This window comes from Sceloporus occidentalis, unplaced genomic scaffold, assembly GCF_023333645.1.
Source record: "Sceloporus occidentalis isolate IW3139 unplaced genomic scaffold, rSceOcc1.0.p SCAF_3, whole genome shotgun sequence".
Lineage (NCBI taxonomy): Eukaryota > Metazoa > Chordata > Lepidosauria > Squamata > Phrynosomatidae > Sceloporus > Sceloporus occidentalis.
This window is the reverse complement of record NW_028316983.1, coordinates 1,677,021-1,699,207: the sequence shown is the minus strand read 5'-3', so window position 1 is coordinate 1,699,207 and position 22,187 is coordinate 1,677,021. Positions and strand designations below refer to the sequence as shown.

The following is a 22,187-nucleotide window of genomic DNA, read 5'->3' as shown; positions in this document are numbered from 1 at the left end:
CCTTAGCAAACTAATCACTCTGGCTTCTTAATACTTTAAAAATTAGTACTGGAAGGAGAGATGGTACTGAAGCTGACTGCTGGCCAGCAAAGGCCAAGCCAAGAAGACCCCCCCCCCCCCCCGATCCATTGAGGACCCAGAGGAAGACTTGGTCTCGGGGGTTGTGGTTGCAGTGGGGTGCGAGAGAAGACTTGTGGCAAAGACACGGTTCAACAGCAAGGTTTTTAAAAAGCAACAAAAGCCATCAAGACACCCATTTTAATCCTTGTTTAACAGAAAGTGCTTGTTTGCGAACAGCTTAATGCCATTCTATAATTTAAATGGCAGCAACTGTTTAAGGCTTAATAGAGAAGTGGGGGGCTACTTTTCCCAATTTTTAGTTGCAAAGTGTGATTGGTTAGGCAGACTTGTACACATCATGGAGGAGGACGATTCTGCCACTCTCTGCTGGATCAGAGAGGCAGGTGAGTGGGCCCTATTTTGCTTTGTCAAAATGGTTTAATCTGCAATTAGTTTGATTAAATTATTTATTTGTATTATTTCTTTTATTCAACTGCATCCTATCTTTCTAATAATGGGACTCAATGAGGCTTAGGACATATTTGAAAGTTCATCCCGGTCAGTTTCAAAAAAAGTTGATGACATAAGAAGGTTTTGATTTCCTGGAAGAAGAAGAAGAAGAGCAAGGAAGGAGCCATCCTGGTCTCTCTAGTCTGGGAGAAGCCACCAAGAAGGCCTTGTCTTCTGCGTTCCCACCAAACAAGCTGAAGAAGACGGTGGGACTGAGAGAAAGGCTTCTTCAGAAGATCTCAGAGCTCTTAAAAGGAGATCATAAAGTGAGATGTGTGTGTGTGTGTTTGTATAAGTGCCTTCAAGTCGCCTGTCGACTTATGGTGGCCCATAAATTTCAGAGAGTCAAGGAACACTCAGAGATGGTTTTGCCAGTTCCTTTCTCTGAAATGTACCCTACAGCACTGGACATTCCTTGTTGGCCTTCCACTGAAGTACTAACCAAGGCTGACGCTGCTTAACTTCCAACATCAGGTAGTATCTGGTGCCTTTTAGGGTATTTTGGTTCTGTCTTATATTGTATATGTCTATGGCTTCAAGTTGCTTGTCAACGGATGGTGACCCCATGAAATTCTCATAGGGTTTTATTAGAAATGGAATCCTCAGAGGTGGTTCTGCCAATTCCTTCTTCTGAAATAGAGCTTAACAACACCTGGGATTTGTTCGCAGTCTCCTATCCATCGCCTAGTCTGGGCTGACCCTGCTTTGCACTCAAGATCCAACAGGATCTAGTGCCTTGAGGGTCCTTCAAACAGCCAAGAACCAAGCCATATTTCTAACAGCTGCACACATATCCATGGTTCAACTGATTTTATCAAACACCACCTTGAAAATGCACAAGAAGGGGCAGGATATAAGTATTTAATTAATCACTATTCATATACAGTGGGCCCTAGGTATCCACTGAGAGATCTCCAAGTGCCCCTGACCCCAACCACCTTTGCTTAGGTCTTGCAGATTTATGGCCATGGCTTCTCTGATTGCATCTATCCATTGGGAATGTGGTCTTCCTCTTTTCCAATTGCTCTCAGCTTTTCATAGTATTTTACGATGAGCCCTTTCTTCTCACAATGTACACAAAATACGACAACCTAAGTATAGTCCTCTTTGTTTCTAGGGAGAGTTCGGTCAAGTATAGCAAAGTGGTGCCTTAGTATCCGATGGGGTTTGGTTCCAGCACCCTTCATGGATACCAAAATCCATGGATGCTCAAGTCCCTTTAAATGCAATGGACAGTAAAATTTTGACCCTTACATAAAATGGCAAAATCGAGGTTTGCATATTGGAATTTATATTTTAAAAAAATATTTTCAAGCTGTGGATGGTTGAATCCATGGATAAAGAATTCGTGGACGCAGAGATCTGACAATAAATGGAGTTGAAGGAAACACGAGTGGTGAGGAAAGAATCCATGGGAAGGAATGTTTGTTTATATATTGAATTTACATCCTTTCTCCCATGAATCTGGCCTCCAGGTGTTGTTAAGCTCTATTTCAGAAGAAGGTGAGAGCGAAGACCCCCGGAGGTCTCCCCAACGGCACATTCAGTTCTGAAACGCCTTTTTCAAGACAGATGGGGAGAAGCCTCAAGGCACAGGAGCACAGGGTTTTTCCTAGAGTGCCTCCTGATCAGAAGAAGTTTAGCAAGGCAAAGCAAAGGTATCGAGCGGCTGTTAACACCCCGCATCACCTGCCTCCAGCAGCAGAATGGCTGGCCACCGGGGAGACCTGTTAAACGTCTCAATTAACTGGAATTGCTACGAATCTCAATAACTCACTTGCCCAGTGATGCACAACAAAGAAAATTGGACTCCATCAAAAAAATAAAATAAATCCCCGATGTTAAATCTATATCCAAGCTGCCCCAGGTTCCTGTCTCATTGCCACCCGTCACCCACTAATTTCTTGGAAACCTTAAGAGTGAGACAGGCAGTGTCTGGGAAGACAAACATCCACTCCTGTTCCTAACCCCAAACACCATCATCCACAACTGGACCATATGAATTAGTGCACAACTGTGCCTCAAGAGAGTGTGATACCCATTCCAAGACTTTATAAAGGGCTCCAGCAGAAACAAGTTCAACACAGAATGAGGCCAAAGATATTGAGGGCATCCCGAATCTGCGGACTTCCACCTCAGACCCAAGAATGGTCCCGTAGTTTCTTCCCAGAGATTGCAGGAAGGATCTCCATGGAGAAAGCAAAAGCTTTTCCATGAGACCCCAAGAGGCATTAAAAACCCCAAGAGTGGCCACAGGATTTCTTCCCATTTTCCATGGGACCCTAATTGGCATTAGAGGGGGCAAAGGAGCCCACCACAACTTTACCTCTTAGATGGCAGGGAGAGCCTTGCAAGCAGCTGGTTGTATCACTACAGCTAAAGCAGTCTTTTAAGATCAGGTTATAACGCTTGTAAGTCAGAAGGAGAGATTATAGAGGCTATTTTTGAAATGATGTGGTATCCCTTTGTCGTGTTTGCTCCTGAACCGAACTTTGCTCAAGGATCGCCATAAAAATATGTGGGCTGACATTTCATAACCCAGTCCTGCTATCTTTAACTTAGTTTAACTGGGCTGGCTTTGTACCTTTGTTTAATTGAGAACAGTGCCTGATTATGATATGAGAGTCCACTTCAACATTAGGAGGGACTTCCTGACAGTAAGAGCTGTTTGACAGTGGAATACACTCCCTTGGAAAGTAGTGGAGTCTCCTTCTTTGGAGGCCTTTAAGCAGAGGTTGGATGGCCATCTGTTGGGTATGCTGTGATTGAGAGTTCCTGCATGGCAGAAGGGGGTTGGACTGGATGGCCCTTGCACTCTTAAACTACTTAAGTCCATATGTAAATATAACTGGCAGACAATGTGATTTTACATTCAACTTGATCTCTCTCTCTCACACACACACCACAGCGTAAGCTGCCTTGCAAACTTGCACAGATTTCTGTGCCTTTCTGGTCAGACCCAAAACAGCATTGCCACAGCATGGACTCTGGAATCAGTTATTTCATGCCAGTGTCTGCATTTCTTGTGCTCAGAAGGAGAAAAACAACAATACTGAAATCGAGTTGTTGCAGAGAGTTCTGTGGCTTTGTGAGAAAGCCGGGGGGGGGGGGGGAGTTGTGTGTTGTTTCCCTGGGGAGTGTCTGGTTGGCGGAGGGGAACTGAGAAAGGGAACAGGGAGCCACAAGTGGTTTTGTGTCTGCAGTGCCTGATGTTCACGTCACACTTCAGTGCTGGGAGCCAGGAAAAACACTGCTTTGGAGGTGACATTTGCAGTTGGCTCATTACTCTTTTCAAAAGAGTTTGGCATCAAAGAGACAGCTTCAAACGACAGGCGCACATGTGCATATGCAAGCGCTAATTAACCACCATGCTACTAGTTGGAGGAGGAGGAGAAGCTGGGAACGGACCCAGTATCAATGTGCTTCCACCAAGGAGGCAAACTTGTTCATGCATCCTGACTTTGCTAAATGGCACTGGAGAAGGATTTTGTGATGCCTGGATGGGTCCTGCTGTTTATATCTAGGGGGTCCCCTTCCTTGGGAAGGTGGCTGGGAGAGTGATCTGGGGTTTTGATCCTACCTTCATGCTCTTTTTCGGAGGTTCCAACCTTCTTCATTTTCTTTGGGGACTTCATGAACAGCGGGAAGATGGTCCTCAGGCCCAGGATGTCCACAAACTTGTGGCAATTGTCTGCCCCCTCGGGCCCAATCATGGCATGATCCAACACTTTCAAGGCGCTGCTCCTGGAAATCTTCTTCTCCCTGGGAAAAAGAGAAAATTAATGAATTTCCGGGCACCAAACCAGGTGGCAATGTACTTTGCCATAAGAGCAAAGATTGTTTTCCCCTGTGGCAGATGGATGAGGCTGCATGGAAAGATGAACAAGCAGCAACGCCCAGAGTTAGACTGTAAAGGCAAGAGGAATCTCAAGCATATAAACTTATTTATTTCATGTTATTTTAAAGTATTTCTGTCCACAAAGGCTCTCAAAGCAATAAACAAATAAAAACCAATTAAAACAATATAAAGATCTTGAACATGCTTAAAACTTTGCTCTCTTCCTCTAGACCCTCTTGCACCATAACAGCCGAGAGAGAGTTAATAATTTATTTAGGTATTAAGCTACTTGCATCCTGCCCTACAGCACAAGATCCCTGGGTAGTTTAAAATGAAATATATTTAAGCAATTTACAATTTTAAATAAAAATAATGCAAGCATTCAAAAAATGTACTAACGATATTTTTTTTTGGGGGGGGGGGAGTTAAAACAATATGAAATTTTTAAAAAAAGCCTAAAATCCTGTATGTATCTCATTTTGGACGAAAGGATTAGGCCCCCAAAAGCTTCAGCAAAAGCCAAGTTCTAGTTTGGCAGTGGAATGAAGCCCATGTTGGCGCCTGTCGGGCATTCAAGAAGAACGCACTATCTGCTCCCAAGTCCTCCCATGGTGTGTTGCTCACACTGGTGGAATGCACCAGAGATGTAAGAGACCCTCAAGCAGATTGATTGATTGAGCGTAATATCAAGGTACAAGGAAACCATTTGCAGGCTAAGTATCAAGAAAGTTAAATGATTAGAAATCTCCATGCAAACTACCAGAGTGCCTCCTAAGCTTTGCCGTGTTTGCTCCAACATGGATGTCCACTTCACACGTGGGAAAAGTAAAATGAGAGGGAGAGGAAGACTAACTTAGACAAATGTACACAGTGATTAATGTTGAGGTGGAATCACTTCTCCTGTAGCTTGCATCCATTGCTCTGGGTCTTATTCTCTGGAGCAGTAGAAAACAAGCTAGGCCCCTCCTCAAATGACATTCCTTCAAGTATTTAAACAGGGCTGTCATGTCCCCTCTTAACTTTCTTTTCCAGGATAAACCTACCCATCTCCCTAATCCATTCCTCACAGGGCTTGGGGGTTTCCAGACCTTCCACCATTTTGGTTGCCCTCCTTTGGACACACTCCAGCCTCCTAAGATCCTTCTTGAAGAACGAATAACTAACATCTGTCTGAATCCTCTTGGTTAATCCCAACTAGAGTAGATCTGTTGAGCTGATTAAAGCCACCTTTAAATATCTGAAGGGCTGTCATGTAGAAGCAACCTTGCTTTCTTCTTCTCCAGAGAGTAGAGCATGAAACAGTGGATTCAAATTACTAGAAAAGTGGTTCCATCAGAATCTTAGGAAGAACTTCCTGATGGTGAGAGCCGTTCAACAAGGGAATGGACTGCCTCAGAGGGTGGTAGGCTCTCCAGCTTTGGAGATCTTTAAAAGAAGTTGGGTCGGCATTTCTCAGGGGTGCTGTAGTTGTGGATCTCTGTATGGCAGAACGGGGTTGGACTACACGGTCCCTGGGGTCTCTTCCAACTCTATGATTTTCTGGTTCTTGAATAGTTCGTTGAGATGTAGGCAAAATAATAATAATAATAATAATAATAATAATAATAATAATAATAATAATATCCCACTCATTGAATGGGTCTGTTCTCTGTGTTGTGTGTCTTCAAATCATTTCTGACTTACGGCAACTCTAGCGCTTAGGTCTCCTTTCTTAAAACAGGTAATGAGGAAGAGGAATGAAGTGCAATTGCTATGTCAGTGGGGAAAATGGGTACTACGCAAAACTTTATTGATTGGCTAATAATGTTTCTTATTTCTTGTCTGACAGAAACATGTGTGTGAGAATAAGCCAAGAAGGCAGGAGGAGAAACAATATTCTAAAACCTGACCATACATTATTCTGTTTTGCACTGTCATCTCAAGCACGCAACCCTAAAGACAGACACTATGAAAAGATGCCTTTCGCATTATTCCTGCCTTTTATTGAGCAAGAAATTGGACTCCCGGCAACACTACCTCCCCTGACAATAGCCTTTTCAGCTGAAGGATTATACTAGGAAAACAAAAGTGGCCCGTTAGACCAGACCCAAGATCTCAGCGCCTGCTTGTCTCAGGTTGGGTAGTCTCCTGGCAGAAAATCCCAAGAGATCAATGCTGTCTCCAGAGAAGATCTTTCTTCCATCAGCTCTCACCCATTTCTCTTGGCAGCCATAGGAGCAGCAGATTCTCTGGGCGCATTTCTGGCAGAACTGTATAACTTCTACACTTTCTTTTTCTGAAAAACTTGGAGGCGGTTGGCAGCAGTTGACCCAAATGCTTAATGCACCTTGTCCATTTTGGTCACCTGCTCCACATTGGTGGATCCCAGCTGAGTGTGTTATCATGCCATAATCTAAAGCAATTGTCTGCATCTGTCATTTTATAGAATTATAGAATTCATAAGAAGAGACCCCAAGGGCCATCCAATCCAACCCTCTGTCATGCAGGGAAAAACAATCCAAGCACCCTTGACAGATGGCCATCCAATCTCAGTTTAAAAGCCTCCAAAGGAGGAGACCCCACCACCCTCCGAGGGAGTGTCTCCCACTGTCAAACAGCTCTTACTCTTTGCAAGTTCTTCCTAATTTTGAGGTGGAATCTCTTTCCCTGTACTTTGACTCCATTGCTCTGCGTCATCTTCTCTGGGGCAGCAGAAAAAAGCTTGCTCCATCCTCAATATGACATCCAACATGGCTATCATATCATTCTTAACTGTCTCTTCTCTGGGCTGAACATACCCTGCTCCCTAGTCTCTCTTCATAAGACATGGTTTCCAGACCAGAAATCCACATGCTCAGTCATATATAGTCACCAAACACCGTACGCTGCCAAAGACCACAGTAAGAATTTGAAACCCATATTTTGACTAATTTGGATACCTTATGAACACACCTCTAGGTTCTGTCCCCCCTCCCTGGTCCAAGAATGCACCTTTATAAACAGATTATGATATTTGCACACAGGCTGACACCCCAAATGCTTTCATGTATACTTGGGAACAAGGACAAACTGACTTTCTAGGGGTGGAGTGGAATCTGCAGTTTTCAGCATATGGAGGTTAGAGAGAAACAAATGTTACGGACTGTTGGTGCAATTTGGATTTGATGCCAATCATATGCAAACTCATCAACAATGTTAAACTGGGCAATTTCGGGTGGGCTTCCTAGTTCACTAGATCACCACGAAAGGCTTCATGTTCAGATAGGGAGATCTAGCCTTCAAATAAGTCCTGGTGAAACTTTTTGAATTGCCTAGATAATGTTTCATTTTCACAAGGCCCTTCTTCCACATATCCTTGTGTGTATTTCTTTCCTCTATCTATATGTTTGTGTATGCGCACGCACAACGAACACTAGTACCCCAAAGCAGCTTTAGCCTCAATATGCAAAAGTCTTGTTAGAGAAGCGACCTGGATTTTCTGATTTTGCATGGCTGCTGTCAGGAGCAGGTGCAGCCAAGAACCGAAAAGCAAGCTCCTCTGAAAACGCTGTTGCAAAGCCCCGCTGTAGATGCGTGTTTACAATTCATGCCAAGAAAAAGAAGATGAGAAGAAGGCATTTGATAGCGGGCACAGCTTCACTCGGCAAAGCATTGACTCCCGATTTGTTCAGGGAAGGCTTGTTTTGAGAGAGGCATCCCGAAACATTAACTGAAAACACAGCCACTGGGAAGGGTGAACTGGAACACAAGCAGAGGAGAGGGAGGGTAGAGAGGAGAACAAATCCTGGCAGCATCTTCTGAGTCAACACTGATCTCTTCCAATGCAAGAGGCCTGGATGCTCAGCCCAAAATCACAGGGCTGGCTCCCTTCTTGGCTGGAATCCAGAAAGACAGAAGCATCAGGTGCCCAAATAGTCCTAAATGGAAGCCAAGAAGGCAAGAATATCTGGGTCAGAGACAGCCAAATGATGATGATGATTATAGATTGAGTCTAATTTATCAGAAACGTTTGGGACCACAAGTGTTTTGGATTTCAGAGTATTTTGGATTTTGGAATATTTACATAATGAGATGTCTTGAAGATAAGACCCAAATCTAAACATGCCATTCATTCAGGCTTCATATACACCTTAGACATACAGTGAGTGGTCCTCAGAGTCACAGCCCAATGCTTAAACCACCATGCCATGCTGGCTATTTTATATAAGGGACACCATTTCACTATGCCATTATATTTAATGGGATCTGAGCCTCCACAGATTTTGGTATCCACAGGGGGTCCTGGAACCAAACCGCAGCTGATACCAAGGTCCCACTCTATAACCTGAAGGTAATTTATTACACATGATTTTAAATAATTTTGTGCATGAAGCAAACTTTGTGTGCTCTGAACCATCAAAAAGCAAAGGTGCCACTATCTCGGCCACTCATGTGGACGATTTTGGCGTATTTTGGATTTCAGAATTCTAGATAAAGAGAAACTCAATCTGTACCACTGTGCCTTTTCACCAAAACTGGGACTCAGAATAGCTTAGAAACCCAATGCAACAAAGTTAAAATACACAAAGGATCCTCATTAAACTGGAATTAAACTAACAGCAACATTTAAAAGCTATTTAGACATCATGAAATGGTTAAAAATGCAGTGATAACAATTAAATACACTCCAACGTGCTCTTTAAAATCCTTGCTTCAAAAAGCTTTGGTTCTCTAGAGCCCTCCTGGAATAAAACAAGTCTTTGCCTGCTAAGAGAAGGACAGCAAGGAGAAGTCCATTCTGGTTTCACAGAGGAGGGAGTCCCAGGGCCAGGTTGCAGCCACCAAGAAGGTCCTGTCTTGGAAGGGGTCCCAAGGGCTACTTAGTCCAAGCCCCTGCCCTGCAGGAATGCCCAGCTGAATCACTTCCAAAAGATGACGCCCCTCCAACTTCTGTTTAAAGACCTCCAAAGGAGAGCCTTCCACCCTCACTTTAATCTCTCTTTCTCGTTCATATTGGCCCAAATTTCCATTGTTACCACCTGCTGCCATTCAACTTTGGCAGGATCCAGTGAGATTGTTCCTCTGTTATTCCCCAGGTCTTATGGCCACTTACTTATCTTTACTAAATGCTGTTCTACTTTCTCTCCCAACAAAGGCTGCTCAGCTGAGATGAAGAAATCTTGGGGAATGTGGTGTGGACTTTTCTGTGAGAGGGACTGAGAGTTCGGTTCAGTTCTAGTACTGAAGGCAAATTCCTGGGCAGAGAATGCTCTTGAGGCATCCTTACCTTCAATACAACATATATATCTTTCCCACCTAGCTATGGGCTGGTGGATCTCGGGAGAAAAACAAATTAGATTTGACATGCCATCCTGACAACAATTGCCTTTGAATGACTGTGACTGTCTGTAAATTGCAAATGATTGTCACAGCTGAGCCAGGATTTGAACCCAGAATGTGCCCAAAATGGTGTGTGTGTGTGAATTGTGCTGTTTGCTTTGTAAGTGGGGCATGGGCTGCTGCTATCATTATCGCTTCCTATGCATTTAATAACTAAACTGAAGTGTGTGGTGCCGGGATTATTTCTGGCCAACCTATCATTTCTAATTTATTTGGTGCATATATTTGTACTCATGCCTCGGAGAGAGGTGAGCCCGACAAAAGGATATTTAAAGCAAACACAAAAATGTAATACATGACATTAAAAACACCCATGTATCTCATTTCTGAATATCCTCGCTCTCCCAGCCAGCAGAACATATATGTGAGTGGGATGTTTTTGGCTAAAAGAATAACACTAACAGTCCCATTCTGGCCCCCCAGGCTCTTCGGTCCATTAGATTCACTCAGTAAGGCCCTGGCAGCTGGTGGTCCTGGAGATTGCAGGAGAAATAATGAGGCCTTAAGAAGCATTTTCTGATGGGTTGCTCTGGAAGCCTGGACTTCCACACCTCCCTCACAATACTGGAACTCTAGACTTCAAAATCGAATACAAGAATTGCATTGTCGGGTTTATTAGGAGCCTGGTTTAATGGCCCACTGTGCGCCAACCAGCAAATTTAAGACATTCCCTTTCTGGAGCTGAGCAAGAGTGCTTAAAAGAAAAGAGCTATCGTGGGAGCCAGAATTATACCTTCTCACACCCACCATCACTTGCAATTCTCCTTCACCTTGGGAGTCAGCCCAACTAACAAGAGGGTAAAAAACAAAAATGATGTCCAAGTTTTGGCTGGAGAACGTAAGGACTCTTTCAGGGCAGGTAATTGCATATTGATCAGCGCTGAGGCAGGAGGCAGGCAGCCCATCCTTGGAATATTCATTGGGTTGAAGTTCAGGCTTTCCGGGATCAATACCTGTTTGACTGGACTGTCTCAGGTTGATTTTACTTGAAATATTTATTCTAACAGAGGGCAAGCAGTTCATCTTAAGTCCCAGAGCCTTGCCAAATGAGGACTGGACTAGACCCAGCCAGGATGAGAAGCAGCCGTTTCTTGGGACCTTAGCATGGGGTTCACCAAGCCAAAAGCAGCTCCCTTAGGATCAACAGAGCCTCTGGTTTGTTATTGCATCAAGTCTAGAAGGTGTGTGAGGAGAGGATATGGATTCAAATTATGAGAAAAGAGATTCCACCTAAACATTAAGGAGAATGTTCTGATGGTAGAAGCGATTCAGCAGCAAAAAACCACAAACTACTTGGATTACCAGAATTCAAAATGATTTTAACAGATTAGAGAGCAGGGCCAGAACTAGCAAAATGAATTTCAACATGGAGAAATTCAAGGCACAGTTGGCCCACTGATTCTTTATCCACAGATTTAATCATCCATTGCTTGAATTTTTTTTTAACAAATACAAATTCCATTAAGTAAACCTTGATCTTGCCATTTTATATAAGGAACACCATCATACTATGCTATTGTATTTAATGGTACTTGAGCATCCATGGATTTTGATATCCACAAAGGGTGCTGGAACCAAACCCCATTGGATACCAAGGCACCGCTTTGCTACACTTGACCAAACTCTCCCTAGAAATAAGGAGGACTAAACTGAGGTTGTCTTATTTGGGGCATATCATGAAAAGAAAGGGCTCATCATAAAATACGATGATGCTTGGAAAAAGCTGAGAGCAATTGGAAAAGAGGAAGATCCCATTCCAGATGGAGAGACGCAATCAGAGAAGCCGTTACTATAAATCTGCAAGTCCTAAGCAAAGGTAGCTGGGGACAACTCTCCTTGTTGAGGTTTCCTGGTCCTCATAAAGCCCCCTTTTCATTTATTTTTTCTCCCTGAATCTTCAAACCTTCCTCCTGTTCCTGGCACCAAGTACCTTAAAATACATTGGACCCTTCACATTCATGGGGGTTAGAGACACAGGACCTCTGTGAAAGTGGAAAAAACGCAAATCATAGAATCATAGAAGGAAGAGACCGCAAGGGCAATCCAGCCCAACCCCATTCTGCCATGCAGGAACTCTCAATCAAAGCATTCCCAGCCTCTGCTTAAAGACCTCCAAGGAAGGAGACTCCACTACACTCCGAGGAAGGAGGGTGTTCCACTGTCGAACAGCCCTGACTGCCACGACGTTCCTCCAAATGTTGAGCTGGAATCTCTTTTCCTGCAGTTTGCATCCATTGCTCCACGTTCCACAAATAAAAAAACACTATGTTTTTAATCTGAGAAAACATCTCTATAGGAATCTCCAGGTCCTCCAGCACAACTCTATGGTCCACATTTGCCAGATGTTTACCACAGAATCACATTGGAGGACCTATACATGCCCAGAGAAGTGTTTCCTCTTGTAACCTCTAAGTCCTCCAGCACAACTCTATGGAGGATATAGAGATTCTTAGAGAAAACATACTAATCAAATCTGAAAATAATTGAATCTGCAAAAGTCGAAGCCGCAAAGGAGGGCTGACTGTACTGATTATCAAAGAAGGTGGTAGTTGTTGTGTGCCTTCAAGGCATTTCTGACTTATGGTGACCCTAAGATGAATCTACACAGGGTTTTCTGGGTTGCCATGGCTGAGTGGGGCTTCAAACCCTGCTCCCTAGAGTTGTAGGTCCAATGATCAAACTGCCATGCCATGCTGGCTCCTGTTCCCAAAAGTCTGAAAAACTGAATAAAGGAGAAAAGATGATCCTCATCCCTGCCACACCTCTCTCCATCCTGCCCTTGTTATAAATGCTGCAAAAGCTGCTTTGAGTCCCTATGTTGGGAGAATGGTGGGATATAAGAAATAATAATAATAATTAATAATAATAATAAGTAAAAGAAGGGAAAGTGTTTTAGAGATGCCAGAAGCAGCCCATCCTCTCCTCCAAAGAAGAAGACACCCCCACCCCACCCCCAAATAAAGCCAGGGAAGGGAGAGGCAAGCATCTTCCATGAAAGGGCTTCATGGCAGGAGGCTTGTGGAAGGATGCATTAGAGTGATTGGTTCCGCTAGGCAAACACAGCATGAGGCCGCTAATAAATGGGAATTTCAGTAGACACACATTAATTTTGAGTTTCCAAGGAGCCGATGTGACATGAAAACAAGAAGAGAAATGAAAGGATCTTGCAAGGGCTGTTGCAGGGAAGCTGCACCACACAACTGATTCTGCATGCCATGGGGCTGGGCCATCAGCACCTGGTCAAAGAATGCCCCTCATAAATGCCTTCATGGCAGAGTCTGGGTTCCCTGGGTCTATCCACCCTGCCCTCTCCAGCATCTAAATAAAAAGGGTATGTTTCTTCCCATGCATAGCCGCTCCCATGAGCCCTTCTCTCGAGAGAACCAGGGTATTCCTCTCCATAAGTCATCAGAGGAGTAAGTCTGTTTGTTCCCAAGGATTTGGAGAGAGCCATTCTGTCACTTTGCCAGCCTCAGAAGGGACCTGACGCTTCCTCCCATAGAGGCCTTGCATGGCAGCTCCCAATCTGGGGAAGAAATTGAATCGTGCCTCTAGACAGACCTTAATTGAATGTGACATTTCTAAACCTCTCGTTGGAGGCCACCAAGCCACAACTGAATCTGATGCTTTTAAAACTCCTACCGCGTGCTTCCCGGAGAACCTGGGGGACTCGGCAAGCGCTGTATATATGGATACTGAAAATAAAATAACACAGGTTAAGCCAAACCGGCTCATTTGCGAGGCAGGCAGTTCCCAAAACTCCTGCAGCTGCCTGGAGTGTCCCTACACAGACAATCTCTCAACCCTGGCTTTGGTTTCTCTCTCTTCTGAACCAGTCCAAAGGAGTCCATCTAATGTACAGGGAAGTGAATCAAGGGTTTAAGAACCTCTCCTGTTCCTGTTTAGGCTTATCAGACATACCACCCATTTCATCATCTTCCCCCTTTCGACTGAGCCAATGCAAGTTCCTTTCACCTTCAAGAAGAAAACATGGTCAAATCTGCATTCTCATAACTGCAGCAACCTGGTTTTGACCATTTCACCCCTTGCTGTTATGTGCCTTCATGTCATTTCTGATTAATGGCAACCCTAAGACGAACCTATCATGGGGTTTTCTTGGCAAGATTTGTTCAGAGAAGGTTTGCTATTGCCTTCCCCTGAGGCTGAGAGAATGGGACTTGCCCAGGGTCACACAGTGGGTTTCATGGCTGAGCAGGATTCAAACCTTGGTCTCCAGAATGGTAGTCCAGCACTCAAACAACTATGCCATGCTGGCTCTCTGTTTCACTCCTAAACCTACCCAGCTTCTTAAGTTGCTCCTCAAAGGGCTGGGGGGGGGGGGGGGTCAGACCTTTCACCATTTTGGTAATCCTCCTCGGGACAGACTCCAGCTTGTCTGCATCCTCTGTCTACAGCAGAGCCTCATCCCAGCCCTTTTGCTAATGGTACCCAGCATCCCCTCACAGCCAGCAGAAGAACTGGGACTCTATAAACAACTAATTCTAGCAAGCGTATTCCTGACTGAACTCCCGCAGGGCAAAGCCAATGGAAGATGGACACAGTGTGGAAGAAAACAAATAAAATCTAAGTGTGCAAGCTTGACCCATCACTCTCTCCCACAGCTATGAGGACCATGCAAGCAGGTTAGCAATAGAGGAACAAAATATCATGCTCCCAGTCTCATTCCTCAGCCTCAAACTGTCAAGCTAAAGGAAAAACATCCCTTAGAAACTCACTGGATAGAAATTTACCCTTTCTGTGCCACTGGACGGATGTTAACATTTGGCTGTGATACTAACAAGGACTCCAAAACCCATCTGCCTGTGACAGAAGCCAAACTCACTACAAGAGCAAAATTGCAAATGGATGGTCAAAACTGGAGACTGCCAGCCTCTCCCTCTTCTCTGCTGCCTCAACACTTTCCCCCAAAATCTGCTAAGCAGCTATTTTGCTAATTAGTATAAAAGAAGTCAATGGGAGGAGGCTGTCAGTGAAAGCTTGAGGAAAGGAACTTTTCATTTCGCACTCGGTTCAGGCAGCCGGTCATTTAAGGTCTTCTTGGGCAAGCAAAAAGTACCAGCCTGGATTACTTGGGGTTCACACCTGATGCCACCCCAAAGACTGTATAGCAAGGTTTGGAACTGTGTAAGGCTAGGGGGCCATATTAACCCCATTGGGAGACCCTGGAGGGCTGCAAGCCCCCCAACACTCACACATGCATATAGAAATCACCCCCCCCCCAGGTTTTTGTCTCCAAATGCCCAAGGAGCGTGGGGGCATTTCTGCCATTTTATGCCCAGGAGTGGGCTTTTGTCGTAACAAAAAGTGAGCAGAAGTCCATGGCTGTTTCAAAAAAGGCCTCTCCCAATGCTAAAATGGCCCAGAGGCCCCTCATAAACATAGCAAAAATGTCCGCACTCCCTGCCAAGAGGCCATTTTTGGGCAAAGCATTCCAAAAATGTTTTTATTTATTCTTTTACTCGGGAACCAAAAAGCCAGCCCTGGGCATGGACCACATTTTATTCACTCCTCTCCTCCTGCCTAGCCTACATGCAATAGTGGTTTGAGAGTTGGACTATGACTCTATAGAGAGCAGGTTTTGGATCCCGGCTTGGCTGTTCAAACCCACCGGGTGTCTTGGGTGTGTCACACACTCTCAGCCTCAGAGAACAGCAATGGCAAACCTCCTCTGAACAGGCCAATACTATTTTAGGCTGCATCAATAGAAGTATAGTGTCTAGATCAAGGGAACCATAGTGCCCCTCTATTCTGCTTTGGTCGGGCCCCACCTGGGCCCCACAATTCAAGAAAGAGGTTGAGAAGCTGGAGTGTGTCCAGAGGAGGGCCACCAAAATGGTGAAAGGCTAGAAACCATGCCTTAAGAGGACAGACATAGTTAGCTGGGTAGTTTAGCCTGGACAAGAGATGGTAAAGAGGTGATATGACAGCCCTGTTGAAATATTTGAAGGGATGTCACATTGAGGAGGGAGCAAGCTTGTTTTCTGCTGCTCCAGAGAACAGGACACGGAACAATGGATGCAAGCTCCAGGAAAAGAGATTCCACCTCAACATTAGGAAGAACTTCCTGAGAGTAAGGGCTGTTCAACAGTGGAAATCACTCCCTCAGAGAGTTATGGAGTCTCCTTCTTTGGAAGTCTTTAAGCAGAGGATGGATAACATCTATCAGGTATGCGTTGATTGAGAGTTCCTGCATGGCAGAAGGGGGGTTGGGCTGGATGACCCTTGGGGTCTCTTCCAGCTCTATGATTCTATGAAGTCTTGCCAAGAAAACCCAATGAAAACCCAGAAACAACAACCTGCCTTGCCATCTGTCCTGGGTCGTGAGGAGGCAGAAGTGTACCACTGTGTCCCTGGGGCTGAGCAGGGGCAGTTCTACCTGCAAGCTCTCCTCTTCTGCCAGGGAGAGGGGCACCCACCCACCCACCCTATTTTTCCAGAGCTGCTGTCTTTGCAGTAGCAGCAGCAGCAACAGATGGAGTTGCTGGCTCATTCCCACTTTGTCCTTCAGAGTGACTTCTAAAAGGCAGCAGCCACGTCCAGGGAGACGTTATTCTCCTTGTTGTTATTTGCCAGCCGGGACCTGGGGAGAAGAGGAGGGTAAACAGCAGAGCCACAGGGCAAGGAGAGAGGAAGCATGACACCAAAAGAATTAAAATGCAAGGTCCCCTCCTCTGGCTCCGGGGCGCCAGGTAATTAGTTCTGCAAGGCTAGCTGACCAGCTTAGCATTTCCAGAGGAGAAAAGGACAGCAAAATCCAGGGGGCAGGGAGCAGGGAGGGGGGCAGTTGACGCGCTTCCCTCTTGCCCATCGTTCCAGAGCTTTGTAGCTTTGCTTTAATTAGCCTTAAGAAAACTCAGCACCCCTATCTGAATAATCCATGGTTCTGGTTATTTATTCAGCTCCCTGCTGCTGCTGGTGAGCATTACCCAGCCTCGGTCTGCAGGAATAGATCATTCCCGGCTGGCGCTTGCCAGCTGCCTCTCCCTGCAAAAATCGAAAAAGGCAGAGAAAGGTGTGTGGAGGAAAGCAAAGGGATGCTCCAGTCCTGGTATGCTGTGGGTGCAAGGGGGGCTGAGGGGCAAAGGAGAGGGAAGCCAGGGCCCAGAAGTACCAGAGGGGAGGCCTGGTGGCCTTTTCAGAGAGGAGGGGAATCAAAATGGTGAAGGGTCTAGAAATCATGAATCCCTATGAGGAGTCATTTAGAGAGCTGGGTCTGTTTAGCCTGGAGAAGGTTAAAGGGTGACAAGAGATTCCTGTTTATGTATCTGAAGGGCTATCATATTGAGGATGGAGCAAGCTTGTTTTCTGCTGCTCCAGAGAATAGGACACACAGCAACAGGTTCAAACTGCAGGAACAGGGATTCCATCTCAACATTAGGAAGACCATCCTGACAGTAAGAGTTGGTCGACAGTTTAAGACACTCCCTTGGAGTCTTGTGGCATTGCCTTCTTCGGAGGCTGTTTTTAGACAGACGCTGAATGGTCATCTGTCAGGTATGCTTTGATTGTGAGTTCCTGCATGGCAGAATGGGGTTGGACTGGTTGGGCCTTGGGGTCTCTTCAAACTGTATGATTATATGAAGCTTGAATCTATAGCTTCATGTCCTAGTCTCTGGAGCAGCAGATAACAAGCTTGCTCTATCCTCAATATGATACCTCTTCAAATACTTAAACAGGGCTATCATATCATCTCTTAACCATCTCTTCTCCAGACTAAACATACCCAGCTTCCTAGGCTGCTCCTCATAGGACTTGGTGATTTCCAGACCCTTCACCATTTGGTTGCCCTCTTTTGGACACACTCCAGTTTCTCAACATCCTTTTTGAAATTTGGTGCCCAGAACTGGACACAGGATTATTCCAGGTGGGGTCTGACCAAAGCAGAATAGAGTGGCGTTATTACTTCTCTTGATCGAGACACTATGCTTCTATTGACGTAGTCTTGAATTGCATTGGCTTTTTTAGCTGCCGCATTACATTGTTGACTCACATTCAGCTTGTTGTCTACAAAGACTCCCAGACTCGTTTCACATGTACTGTTGTCAAGCCAGGTGTCACCCATCCTAAACCTGTACTTTCTATGTTAAGATCCAGAAACTAGGAAAACCATAGAATGGAAAACGTGGGGGATGAATCTCTGACCATCCCTTGTTCATCTTCAGCCGCAAGGCTTGTTAGAGCCAAAAGCCTGATGCTCACAGTCATTTGCTTCCTTCAATATCTGGATTGCACTCACACCTCACAGGCTGGCAGCCAGGTGCATTGTGCTGTATCACAGCCAAATTTCATTGGAGCAAAGGAAGGGTAAATATTCTCAAGCACATGGCTTCTGCCATGCCTGCTTCAAGCAAAGGTGCCAATTATTTCCCAGAACTAACACCTAAAATATAACTGGACTGAGGAACACAAACTGACAGCCTGCCAACCAAACATGGCTACAGGAGCAACTGAGCGGGTCCTTCGGAGGTGCAAACAAGTAATAAATCTGCCCACTGTGTGTCACTTGCAGGGAAGAGAAATATGCCACGAGATGATAGAAAAGAGAGAGATTTCACATTTTATCCTCCTGCCTCTCACTCTCTCAGAGCATGAAGCCCAAAGTGCACAGAGCTGCCCTGCAAATATACATACTGGCCATCCTTGAACTCGGTCCCAGGCGTGAAAGAGAAGCCCTAGCTATCAAGCGTCCCAGAGGGAGGCTCATGAACTCCCAACCCACTGCCTGGGTTTTATGTTGTCGTAATTAATTAATTAATGCTATACCCTGCTTTTCTCTGAAAGTGAGACCCGAGGCTGCTTACATTATAGGTTGAAACAAAAGAGTGCTAGAACAATTTAAATTACAGAAGCTAAAACAACAACAACAATTAAATAAGCAATGAAAATGTTAAAAATACATTGGGTTCAGGATCTCTGTGAAAGTGAAAAAACACAAATAAACCCCCCACTTTTTTTAAACATGTGAAACACCTTTTCTATTATTATTATTATTATTATTATTATTATTAAGCTTTATTTATATAGCGCTGTAAATTTACACAGCACTGTACATACAATCTTTTAATTAGACGGTTCCCTGCCCTCAGGCTTACAATCTAAGAAGACATGACACAAAAGGGGAAGGGAGTGGCGGATGGAGCCAGATGCCTTCTTGGAAGGGCTCAGTTCCATTGGGGAGGCCTGGTGGGATTGGCCTCTCTCCCTCAGAAGCCAGGATGGAATCTGGGAAGTCCTCCAGTGCAACTCTATGGCCAACATCTGGCAGAAGTTGACCACAGAAATGGACTGGAAAACCAACAAATGTCTAGAGCAGTGTTTTCTCTAGGTCCTCCAGTCTGACTCTATGGTCAGCTTCTGGCAAAGTTGCACCGGAAGACCTAGAGATCCCAAGAAAGAACATATTAATCAAACCCGTGAATAATCAAATTTGCAAAAGCTAAAGCCGCAAATGTAAAGAGTCAACTGTACTTTAAAAGGATTTAAGACATAATAATGAAGATTTTAAAAATACAGCCATTAAAAGACCCATGCGCAATGGCCATTAACAACCAAGGGCCTGTCTAAACAAAAATCCCAGCGGAAATAATGCTGGAAAGCTTCAACCAAGGAGTGGAACAGACGGGCAGGAAAAACAACAGGAATCTGCATTTTCCAGAAGCAGATCAAATTCCTGCTGTCCACACTGGGTGCTCCCAAGGTGGCCTGAATCCACATGGCCTGACCACATGCTGCAGCATCAAGTTGTGCCGCTGGATAATTTTTTTTGTCGCCTCCCTACCATGCATGTGCAGCATTACACAAACACACTTCTGGCAACTGCCTGATGGCATCCTGTTGGATGGCCGCCTTTTGATCAGACACACACTCCCAACTATGATCCTCCACCAGTACAGGACATTGGAGCATCGGTGTGCTCAGTAAAACACTGGCAAAGCACAATCATGGAGATCCCTCCTACATACCCTCCAGGGATGTTGCCAAGGGGAGGGGGTCCGTGGGGTCCAGACCCCCGCTTCCGTTAGATACAATGAATGGTGCGTGCCGCCGCGCCACCACACCCAAGCCACATTATAATCGTGGCACTTAGTCTGGACCCCCCTCCCCAAAATCCTGGCTATGTCCCTGTACCTTCTTCACTCCATGCCCCTTCTTGGTTTGTGTATGTTGTACGTATATGCAATGGAGGTGTAACACTTTCACTTTTTTGCACTGCCGCCCGGCTCCGTCTTTTTAAATGCGCTGATGTGTTTATATGCAGTTTTAGGGTTAGGATTAGGATGGATTGCTCCTTCAGTACGTTGGTGTGTTTATATGCAAGCTCAAGGGTGCACATTTTCTGGGCTAAGTCAGAAAATCCAAGCTTCGTTTTGCTCTATTTTTTCGCCCCAAAGTGTGGCTTCAATCTGGTTTCTGCCCGCTTTGGAAGCATGCATCATCTAAATGCCCCGCTTTCAAACCAGATGGAAATCACTTTATATGGCCCGTCTGTTTCACCCCAAAATTCCAGTGGAAGGGATTTCCACAGTCTGGGAGCCGCCATTGAGAAGACCCAGCCTCCCATGTTCTCAGAAAATATACCTGTGGCAGTGGTGAGACCAAAGCAGGTTCAGGGAGCCTTTGCTGCCACAGAGAGGCCAGCACCAAGAGGCACATGCGCATGTGCATAGTCGTCTTGTACCTGAGCATGAGGTTCATCAGCTGCAGTCCTTCCCCTTTGAGGAAACGGTCCCGGTTGGAGCTCAACATCAGCGAGGAGCATAGCGAGTCAAACAAGTTCTCCATCATCTCCTGCTCCTCCGCCGTGCTCGGATTGTGGCGCTTGAACACCTGCAGGAAGGGAAAACACTGCTTTTAGTAAACAAGGAGATGTGGCCACCTGCCTCACCCAGAAGACTCATTTATGCATGGCAAAGCATGTGGTTACTAAATGATCAGCAGCATCCATGCACTGAAGAAGATATATTAGGATTGAGGCAGGAGAAAGCTTCTTTTCTGCTGCTCCAGAGAACAGGACCGTGAACAATGGATGCAAGCTACAGGAAAAGAGATTCCACCTCAACATTAGGAGGAACTTCCTGACAGTAAGGGCTGTTCAACAGTGGAACACACTCCTTCCTCAGAGAGTGATGGAGCCTCCCTCCTTGGAGGTTTTAAACAGCAGCTGGATGGCCATCTATCAGGGATACATTGATTGAGAGTTCTTGCATGGCAGAAGGGGATTGGACTGGATGGTCCTTGGGGTCTCTTCCAACTCTGTCATTCTATGATGTGCTGCGGTTCCATGAGGAGGGACTTCTTGCAACGGACGGGTTGCATCTCACACCAGTTGGAAGAAATGTTTTTGCCAACAATCTCAAGAACTTGATCAGGAGGGCTTTAAACTGAGTTTCATGAGGAAGGGAGACAATATTAAAGAAGGCGAAAGGGATGGTGAAAATAGTCAAACTGACATAGAGGAAACAAGACAAAAAGTGCAAGGACCCAACAGTGGGAGGCAAAAAAACTTGCACAAGCAGCAAGTAAATGGGACCCGTGGTCTGCGATGTCTCTACACTAATGCACAGAGCATGGGAAATAAGCAAGATGAACTCAAACTCCTAGTACAACAAAGCAAATACGATATAATAGGCCTCACTGAAACCTGGTGGGATGAGTCTCATGATTGTTATGTGGAAATAGAGGGGTATAACCTTTTTAAGAGCAATAGGCCAAACAGGAAAGGAGGAGGAATAGCACTATATGTCAGAGATATTTACACTAGTGAAGAGATCCAGGACATCAATTCTGGAAGCCAGGTGGAGAGCATCTGGATAAGAATCAAAGGGGAGGGAAACAACAAGGGTGTTACGGTGGGAGTCTACTACAGATTCCCAAGTCAGACTGAGGAATTGGATGATGCCTTTCTAGAACAGATGACCACACAGTCAGAAAAGAGAGATGTAGTAGTGATGGGCGACTTCAACTATCCTGATATTTGCTGGAAGTCAAACTCAGCCAAATCCTCAAGGTCTAGCAAATTCCTCACTTGCCTGGAAGACAATTTCATGGTCCAAAAGGTGGAAGAGGCAACAAGGGGCTCAGCTATTTTGGATCTGATCCTAACCATCAAGGATGACTTGGTTAATGGGGTGCAAGTGGTGGGATCCTTAGGTGGAAGTGACCATGTTCTCCTGGAGTTTGTTATGCAATGGAAAGGAGAAGCCAGGCAGAGTCAGACACGCATCCTAGACTTTAGGAGAGCGGATTTCAGTAAACTTAGAGAAGTATTGAGGGTGATCCCTGGTCAGAAATACTAAAAGGGAAGGGAGTTCAGGACGGATGGGACTTTCTCAAAAGGGAGATACTGAAGGCACAACTTCAAACAGTTCCAGTGACGAAGAAAAATGGGAGAAGTCTCAAG

The 22,187-nt window shown here is 45.2% G+C and overlaps 1 protein-coding gene across 1 annotated transcript in view; it reads right to left on the bottom strand.

The window, feature by feature from the left end:
- Positions 1-22,187, bottom strand: part of CTNNBL1 (catenin beta like 1) — a 142,614-nt gene that overhangs the window by 41,715 nt on the left and 78,712 nt on the right. The window contains exons 10-11 of the mRNA XM_089513425.1: positions 20,466-20,614; positions 4,151-4,332 (exon numbers count right to left, since the gene is read on the bottom strand). Of these exons, the coding sequence (XP_089369551.1) occupies positions 4,151-4,332; positions 20,466-20,614 (331 nt within the window). The remainder of the gene's footprint in view (positions 1-4,150; positions 4,333-20,465; positions 20,615-22,187) is intronic.